General features: G+C 44.0%; 1 protein-coding gene across 1 annotated transcript in view; it reads left to right on the top strand.

The window, feature by feature from the left end:
- The first annotated feature begins 374 nt into the window (after nucleotides 1-374).
- The window catches only part of ZCCHC14 (zinc finger CCHC-type containing 14), a 58405-nt gene continuing 49113 nt past the window's right edge, over nucleotides 375-9666 (top strand). The window contains exon 1 of the mRNA XM_090260122.1: nucleotides 375-929. Coding sequence (XP_090116248.1) covers nucleotides 375-929 — 555 coding nt within the window. The remainder of the gene's footprint in view (nucleotides 930-9666) is intronic.

Below are 9666 nucleotides of genomic sequence, written 5' to 3'. Positions count from 1 at the left end.
TGCGGCGCTTGGGGAGATGGGGGCGGCCGCCTCCCGGGCGACGACGACGACGACGAGGAGCAGCCGCCGCCGCCGCCGCCGCGCACCGGCCACCGCTGGGGACGGGCGCGGGCCAAGAGCCCGCCCGTGAGCGGGGGGCCCGAGGTCGCTCGCCGCCCCCGGCCGCCCCGGGCCCCCCAGGCGCCCCGCGCGCGCCCAGCCGCCCGCCCCTGGAGGGTGTCTCGCCCGCGCCGCGCGCCCCCGGCCCAGCCCGCGGCGTCTGCCCGCCCTCTCCCGGTCCCGCCGCGCCCCCCTCCCGCACCCGCCGTGCCCCGCGCCCCCGGCCCCGGGCAGCGGCCTCCGGCCCCGGACGGCGGCGCGGCACGGGCGGCAGCATGGTGGAGAAGCGCTGCCCGCTGCAGAGGGACGGCGTGTACCGTTGGTTCTCGGAGCTGCCGTCGCCGCAGCGCGTGGAGTTCCTCTGCGGCCTGCTGGACCTGTGCATCCCTCTCGAGTTGCGCTTCCTCGGCTCGTGCCTGGAGGACCTGGCGCGTAAGGACTACCACTCGCTGCGCGACTCAGAGATCAAGGCCAACAACCCTGCCGACCTGGGCAGTCTCACCAACCTGACAGACGAGGTGGTGCGCAGCAAGCTACTGGTGTCGCTGGCGCTGCTGGGCTCGGAGCAGCGCGAGGCGGCTGGCGTGCTTTACCGCACGCTCACGCACATCGACTCCATCATCCACAACTACGGGCTGCAGCTCAACGAGGGCCGCACGGGCGATGAGTTCCTGCTGCTTTTCACCATGGCCTCCAACCACCCGGCCTTTAGCTTCCACCAAAAGCAGGTGCTGCGCCAGGAGCTCACCCAGATTCAGAGCAGCCTGAGCGGCTGCAGCGGGGGCCACGGGGGCAAGAGTGCACTGCCCACCTGCCCATCTTGCCACAAGGTGAGTGCCCACGCAGGAGGCGGGTCCGGCGCCCCCACTCGCACCCCAAGCCTCCAGTCCGCTCCCGAGAACCCTACCCACACCCAAGTCTCCACCCGAGACCTCAAAACCACTCGCTCCCCAGGCTTTCACTTGGGGTCCCAAACCCCCACCCGTCCATCAAGCCTCCACTCCAAACCCCCACCCGAACTCCAGGCTTCCATCCTGTGCCTGCAATCGCCGCCTCGCAACCCCGAGCTTCCACTCCACATTTGTGTCCCAAGTCTCCACCCTGTACCCCAGATCCTCATCCTACCCCAAAGCCTCTGCCCCCACCTCAACCCACAAGTCCTGCACCCCAGGCCAGTCCGGTACCTCACGCCGTTGGGGCTGTTGCATCGGTCTTGTCGCGGGAAGCAGGGAGGGCCACGCTTCTAGCTCCCCTAGAGGGACAGATGGCCCCAGTCAGAGGTCTCGGCTCCTGTGCGGTCCTTTCACCTCGTCAGCTGAAGCGCCATCAGGCCTTTGTCCCCTTAATGGAGCTCTTGGGCGACAGATAACATTTACACGTTGTGGCGCCTTAGTTTCTCTAAATCTGTTGTTTATTACTAAAAAAGGAAGCCATTATGAAATGGAGATGAGAATGCACTAGAACCTTCGCAGACATTAGCGGATGTCGAGTGCGGCACCCCAGACCTGGGTGCCTGTTTCCCCTAAGTGGGCGGGCGGGTGTCACAGCTGGAGAGGTCCAGTCTACGCTGCGGGGTGAGGTCGCGGGGTGGGGGTAGCACATGTACGCATCTATTCGTGTACTTGTGAGTGCATGCTTGCGTGTATGCATATGAATGTGTTGATATTGTACCTGTATTTATGGATGCACATGTATATCTTTGTTTATGTTTGTATTTAACAGACAGTGGCATGTGAAACAGTTATTTCTCAAGGCCTTCCTTTGTGGGTGTTGAAGGTGTCAGTCTCCTAAGGAATGCTAGGTTAAGTTAAAGATCTCCAGTCTCCAAATTAAACAGGAAGGGCATTGTGGTCATCCACTTAGAGTTGTGAACTTTTGTCTAAATGTTCCAAGGCTATGCAAACAAAGTGGGGCTCAGACTTCTTTTTAAGGGCCCTTTGCGACCCAATGCTAAAATTGTGCTCCCAGAAAAGAGATCTTTCTTTGACCAAGTGTGTTGTATTTAAGATGACACACTGATTTAGGGAAACGAGATTACAGTCAAGACCAGTAGTGCTGAGTATCTTTCTTTGATGGTGGCTAAGCTCTTTTAAGCTAAATGTCGGATACTCTTTGGTTGGTTACTGGTTGTTTTAAGCTATCTTTCAACCCCCGGTTGTGGCTTTTCTTTAATGTCTTCCTCTAAGAAGTGGTTGTGGTCCCTGCATTGGTTTTAATCTGTGTCTTATCTTTTTTGGTGACGTTGACCTCTGAGACTGTTTGTTGTTGTTTTTTATAATTGTGTGTTCAGATCCCACCCATGTTGTGCACTGGGTAGAAAAACATTACCCTGGCTACAACAAAGGGAAAGCTGGGTCCCAGAGAATGTGGTGATCTGTTGGGAGCTCAGAAAGCTTTGGGGTGCCTGTGGAGTGTCACCTGTTCATGGGATTTCAGTCCTCTAAGGTCAGCTTCACGTGTTAGTCTTAAGGTTAAATGTCACACACAGATAATGTCCATGGCTGTGATTCCAGTTGTAGTCATCTTTTGAAGGGGGTCTTTTGTGTGTGCAGAAACATCACTTTATTAAAAGCAGATGGTGATCATTTTGGTGGGTCAGTAAGCTAAAAGTTAGGAAAAAAATATCTTAAGAGTGGCTTTCTGTCAAGCCAGAAATCCTTCCAATGTGATGAAGGGGCTAATCTATCCCCCCACCTCCCTACTGGGCACTGACTCAACCAACTATGTGACCTTGGCCAGAGTCCTCCCTCCTCTGGTGTTTCCCTATTGGAGGGCAACTTACCTGCCTCGTGGACTTGTTTGGAGGGTCACATGGGGTCACGTGTGAGGTGCCCAGCAGACGTGCAGTAGGGCTTCCTTATGTCCTCTCTGACTTCTTACAGAGGAATGCTAACTTGAGCAAGGCACATAGTTATAGAGTAAAATGTTTATGTCTTGGAGTGTTCATGTTTCCAAATTGAGTTTTGAATAGTTAACTTAGAGCTGACAGGTTTTTTTGGTTCATCCTTGGGAAATTGGGGAATTCTGCTTGACTTTTAATAATGAGGTTATAATGAGACCTTGGAGCTGTTGCTTCCATATTTCCTAACAGCCAGGGTATCTAGTTTTCCCTATATCCCCTATGTCACTGCTAAACTAATTTCAGTCACATTCATTTAACTTTCTGTTCCTTTGCTGCTTTAAAGTTAAGGCTTGACATTGATAAACTCTTCTGTTGCTTGGAGTAGCGACCCCAGATGAAATCTAACCTTTGCTGCCTTAGTTTCTCTAAATCTAACATTTACTGTAATCCTGAGAAAGCAGCCCCATTAAAGCTCTATTTGTATTTCTCTTGTAAGCCATTGTATTTTGTTTTAAAGTCTGGGCCCTGGAGACTTTGTGTTTGTCTTTTAGAGATAAAGATGTTGAGTGCTTCATTCTTTATCCTGTTTAGTGACACTCCTTTTAACTGTATTTTCTGATATAGGCATTATTTACGTTTGCTTCTCCAAACCCTTACCATGTTATTTTGAAATTCTTATTGCTCTGAGGAACTTACAGAAGTTCAAAAGTGTGAGGAATGTAAAAACAGACATTTTTACTTTCAGAAAGAGAAGCTGGTGGTAGATTGCAGTAGCTTTACTGTACTCAGTAGCTGACAGGTTCTGTAGGTGTGACGTTCCTTAGGGCACGGTGGAGAATAGTGATAATGGTTGGTGTGGACTTACACTACCTTTCTCTCTGCATTTTATTTAAATATACAGCCATAGGTTTGGGAAAAATTTAAGTTTATCCTATGTAAGTGATAATGTGCTATGGTGTATGCTTATATTTTAAAATAACAGCTTCATTGAAACAACCCATATATTATAAAATCTACTACCTTAAAGTATACAATCCATTGGCTTGCAGTACATTTAGGGAATTGTGTCCTCTCATCTTTGTGTTTCAGAATCCTCATGGTAGGGATCATACTGGAACTACTTTATGAGATTGATTTTTTTTTTTTTAAAGGGGATGTTGAAACAATGATTTTAAAGTGTTCACTGCAGGAATGTGGTGGGTGGTGGTCTTCCTTTGGGTTTCTTACCCTTTGTCCAGCCATCGAGTTTCATTCCTCTCTTTGTTGCTTATAGAACCTTCCAGAGAGACTGTATTAACAAACAGGTAACTGGTGTCTCACTTCCCACATGGTCTGTTTCTGTCTCTTGGCAGTCTTTCCTGATGAGCATTCCCTATCATTCCATAGAGCTTCTTCATTCTAGCCTATGTGTTATTTAATTAGTCCTTATCGGTGGACATTTTGTTTCCACCTGACCATTACAGACAACTCAGTGCCTTTGACATACTATGTATGTGTTATCTAATGGGTTGGTCAGAAAGTCCGTTCCTTCTTTTTCGTACGATGGTTCTAGCAGGAGATAGCCAACATACTCAAAATATCCAAACCAATAAAGTTATTGGTGAATATGAAAAAGGTATCTTTTATTTTATGGAAAAAATGTAACAGACTTCTATGCCCACCCCGTGCATACGACAAACAGCATGCATGGCCTTTCACATATTAGTAAGTGTATCTGTAGAATAGAATAAAAACCTGGAAGTGGGATTGGTGGTTCTGTACTTCTGAAATTACTTTTAGATATTGCCGAGATCCCCCTTTTGGAATTCCCACAGCAATGTGTGAGCGCCTGTATACCTTCAACTAGTGTGAAGAGTTAGCACCCCTCAGCCCCTTCCCCAGAGCTCTGCTATTTAGTTAAGTGAGAAACACATCTCAGTGTAGTATAATTTTATTTTGCAGTCTTCTGAGTAAGGATGAATATTTTTTTCAAGTGAACCTTTATTTTTGGCAAGCTCCCCATATCCTTTGCCCATATCTCTTGGGTTGTTGATCTTTATTGTTTTTTAGGAGCTCTTTTAAATTTCAAGGAAATTGTCCTTTTGTCTTTAGAAGTTGCAAATATTTATTTTCCAGGTATTTTTTTCCTTTGCCTTGGGACTTTGCTGTGCTGTTTTTTGTTCTTCTTGTTTTTAATTTGCCAGCCTTGTATCGCTTCTGGGTTTTGTGTCATAATTAGAAATGCATTATACATTATGCACTGTACATATTATTATACATATGCATTATATATTATACAGACATTCTCTGTGGTTTCTTCTGGTTCAGAACTTGTGTGGTTTCTCATTTTACATTTAACAGATTCATCTGGAATTGATTATGGTGTAAGGTACAAAGCTAGTTTTATATTTTCCAGATGACAACCCAGTTACCTCAGTGCTATTTGTTGAATAATCCATCTTTCCCTCCGAGATTTGAAATATCTTTTATCATTTGCTTCATTTTCCATATATATTTAGGTTTACTTCTAGACTATATTTGGTTTCATTGATGTTTTTATCTGATGACTTATTTGTCAGTTTCTTTGGATACTTTTAAGTTTGTTTGTTTTTTTTAAATCTCATTTGTTTTGTGGGTTCCCTACACAGTGGAATTCCTCAGAGAGAGTGTTTTTTTGTTGTTGTCGTTTTTTAATATATAGCTGCTGAGATGCCTCCCACAGATTCTGGCTTAAAGGAGTCTGAGTGTGGCCTGGGCAGCCCACTGAGAGCCCTCAGTAGTCCTCTGGCACCACTGATGTTCCTCCTGCTTCCCTGAGTATTTGCAGCTGTTTTCCTTCTCTTTTGATGATGGTGTTTCTCTCCTCTCTTCCTTTCCCTTCTCTTGTTACCTTACAGTTCATGACGTTTTCAGCTACGATTTTGCCACTCACACTGATGAATCCAAATCCAAAACCTGTATGTTCAGCTAGACCTGAGCTCCAGCTTGGAGGTTCCAGGTAGCTCAGTCTGTCCAAAGGTGTAAGTTTCTCTATTCCCACCCTGGACCACTCTACCTTTGTCCCCAGTCCCTCCAGCGAGAAGCGCACACCTTTCATAGATAGTTTGCCTGCCTTCTTATCCCTCCAGCCAGCTTGTTTCCAAGTCCTAAACATCCTGTAGATTTGTTTTCCTTCAACACAACCACAACCCAGGTCACTGTTCTCCCTGTCTCTGTCCCTCTCCTTCAACCTGTTTCCACCACGCTTGGCACAATGGTCACAAATGTGACACACTTCTCTGAAGGCAGACTTAGATTTTGGGCGATTTGCCAGTGAGCCAGGGAATGGATAAAATTAGTCTTCGGGGAATAAGCACAACCCTAGCCTCATGTAACACCACTCTCCCCTGAGTCAAGAACACATACTGGAATGTGAATGAGTGATGATCTCCTTTTAGAATTCAGCTGATGTCATTGTTTAAAGTCAACAAGAGAAAACTTTATACCTGCTCTATTTCGTTTTTTGTGTGTGTGGTTTTTATTTTTATTTTTTAGAAATAACTCAGCTTTTGACCTTGACCTGGGTCTAGTCAATCATAACACCTTGTAGTCTCCCTAACCTAAATCTAGTCCACTATAACAGCTAGTCTCCTGGCCCCACTCTTAGCCTCTAACAAGTTCCAACAGTGTCACTGGAATGGTCTTGGTAAGATGCCTATAGGATTCTTATTCTCTGGCGCACAATTCTTAGCATGGTATTCTGTGTTCTTGTGATCTGTCCATTGCCTATCTATACTCATCTCCATCTGTACTTACAGTCCCTTGTATTCACTGTGTTTTCTCTTTCCCCTGAGCCTTTGCAGATGCTGTTCTCTCAGATGGGATACCTGGTACCTAACTGAGGCACCCTAGCCCTGAGTTTTTGGCTCATACATACCAAACCTTCTGTTTCCTCCTTCTGTCCTAGAACTTAGCATACTATATTATAGTAGGCTTCTTTACATTTCCATCACCAGACTTTGACTTACTAGAGGGCAGAGATTGTCTTTCTCTTTCAATCCCAGAGCCTAGTGGTCCCTGCCACCCAACAAGGCTGTGTCCTAAACTGAAAATCTAGTGGGAGGGAGGTATTGGGTGCTTATGAAAGGCCATCCTAGTGAAAGCATTTTTTTTCTTAGTGCTTTTTTTCTATGGCCCTATTAGTAATACCTGTTATTAATTAAGGTTCTTCCTTAGTTGCCTGCATCTAATGGCCATTTCTCATATGCGTTTCATAGCTGTAGATGCTAGTGAATTTTAACACTGGTATTCTGCTTTCTTATATTTCAGAAGCTGATATGCAGTCGCTTTCATTGGGAGAAATTCTCTGAACATGATTGTTTGGCTTTATATTACCCCGTGACAAAACCAAGTTTTATGAACAAAGTACACAGAGAGCTGGGGAAGGGCGTACCATCTTCTGATGCTCTAGTAGACTCTGTTCCTTGCTATCCATACGGATTAGGAGTGGTGTTTGTAGTTCTAAAAGGAAACCTGTTCTGAATTTATTCCTTTAACGTTTCAAAATTGTAAATCTTGGTAAGCCTAGATATTTTAGTTTGCTATAGAATGGCAGTAAACGGAGTGGCTGTTAATCATCCCAATTAAAGTTTAGTTATATTTTTTACACTTTAAACATGACACCAAATTAATTATAAGAAGGGAGCATTATAGAGCTGTCTCCTAATTATTTGGGACTTATACATAAAAGCTTCAATAGATTTACCAGGAAGAAATTATTATATCCTCAGGTTTCTCACTGATTCAGTCAATTTAATTAAAACTTGTATATGTTAGGAGCTACTTCTAGAAATACTGAAGTCTTGACTAGAAAAAATAACTTTGAAAAAGGAAGAGAATTAATCTACAGGGAAGAAAAACAATCCTCTTCCCTCTTTTGGGCATTTTAATAAAATGTAAAAGCTTGAGAATAGTACTAACAACCTAGATATAATAAAGTTAATAAAATTGACAAGATACTTTGAATGTACCCAGTATTGAGTTGTGTGGGAAGCATGTCTGGTACGTGTACTCTACCTGGACACGATTAAATTTCAGAGTACTTTTCAGAATTTACACACTACCTGTGGAAGGATGGATTCTTCTGACTCCAGCTTCCTGACAGAGTATTTTCTTACATGGAAACTGTTGCAAGATGTCGTATTTCTGAGAATATTTACTTGTGTGGGATTTTTTTCTTTATTTTAAAGACTAGGTATGAAGCTCATGAACCAGTGTGCTATTAATATTTGTATTAGGGAGGCTAATTTACCAATCAAAATTATTTTTTTCTTTTAGAATTATTAATAAAGAGATGAAGTAGAAAGCAGGTAGTCAAAAAGGGAATGATGCCAATGATAAATAACATTTTAAATATTTACTGTGTGTAAGGCACTGTTCTAAGTGTTTTGAATGTATTTATTCAATCCTCATAACAAGTCAGTCAGTTAGGTTCTATTTTTGTCCTCATTTTAGCAATGGGAAAACACACACAGAAAGGTTAAGTGTAAGTAATTTGCCAAAGGTGACGTTTGTAAGTGGCTATTTTTATTATGTGAAGCCAAAATTGTGTTTAAAAATATTTTCCTACATTGTCAAAAGTGAGAGGAAAAACCTGAAGAATATGAAATGAGAAGAAAAAGGGAGGCCTAAATTCTGTGTAACTTGTAGAAGTAGGAAGTGTGACATCATTCACAGCTTTTGTTTGCACTGCCAGCACCCAGCCAGCACTGGGCCTGCTGCCGGTTCCTTGTTTGGAATCTACTGTCTTTATAACATGATTCCTCTCCCCACTACCTCCATCCCCAATTATTCATTTTTATTCATTCAATAACCTTTAGTTGATAATCCTCAGTACTAAGCGCTCTATATTTTTTAAATTTGAAGTTAAAACATTTTATGAAATGGACATATGAGGTCTGTCTGGAAAAAGTCCAGCCATTGTTAATATAATGAAAATGGTTTGAGCCACATTGATGTAACCTGGCAGCCAAGGAGAGTGGACTGGAATGTGCATGTGTGAACAATGATGACTTCACTGTACGATCAGTGGAGACAGTAGCTGCTGATGAGTGAACACGTGTACTGTGTAGCCATCACATTCAAGATGACTGAGCAAATAGAGCAACGAATCTGCATCAGATTTTGTGTGAAGCCTGAATGTTCCTCCAGTGGAAACTATTTGGATGATTCAGAAAGCTGTAGCTGTGGGCAACTGTTGATTGGCAGCTTTATCACAACCGTGCCTCCAATCGTGCATTATGTCTCATGCAGACTTTTTGGTGAACATCAAATCACCCAGGTGACTCAGGCCCCCTATAGCCCAGATTTGGGACCCTGTGTCTTCTGGCTTTTCCCAAAACTAAAATCACCTTTCAAAGGAAAGAGATTTCATATTGTTGATGAGATTCAGGAAAATCCAACAGGGCAGCTGATGGCAATTGGGAGAACTGTGTGAGATCCCAAGGTGCCTATTTTGAAGGGGACTGAGGCGTCATTGTCCTATGTACAATGTTTCTTGTATCTTCTCTATTTTTCATAGTACATGGCTAGATACATTCTGCACAGAACTTGTATTTTAAGTGTAACACAGGTATACACAGGTAAATGCATATACCTGTGTAACCAAACCACTGTTAAGATACAGAATATTTCTATTACCCAGAAAATTGCCTCATGCCATTTTCTGGTTAGTTTCCACTTTCAACACCACCAATCCCCCCTTCCAA

This window comes from Furipterus horrens, unplaced genomic scaffold (assembly GCF_987537825.1).
Source record: "Furipterus horrens unplaced genomic scaffold, mFurHor1.1.pri manual_scaffold_13, whole genome shotgun sequence".
In the NCBI taxonomy this organism is placed as follows: Eukaryota; Metazoa; Chordata; class Mammalia; order Chiroptera; family Furipteridae; genus Furipterus; species Furipterus horrens.
Note: the sequence above shows the minus strand (reverse complement) of the source record. Positions and strands in the feature narration are given on the sequence as shown.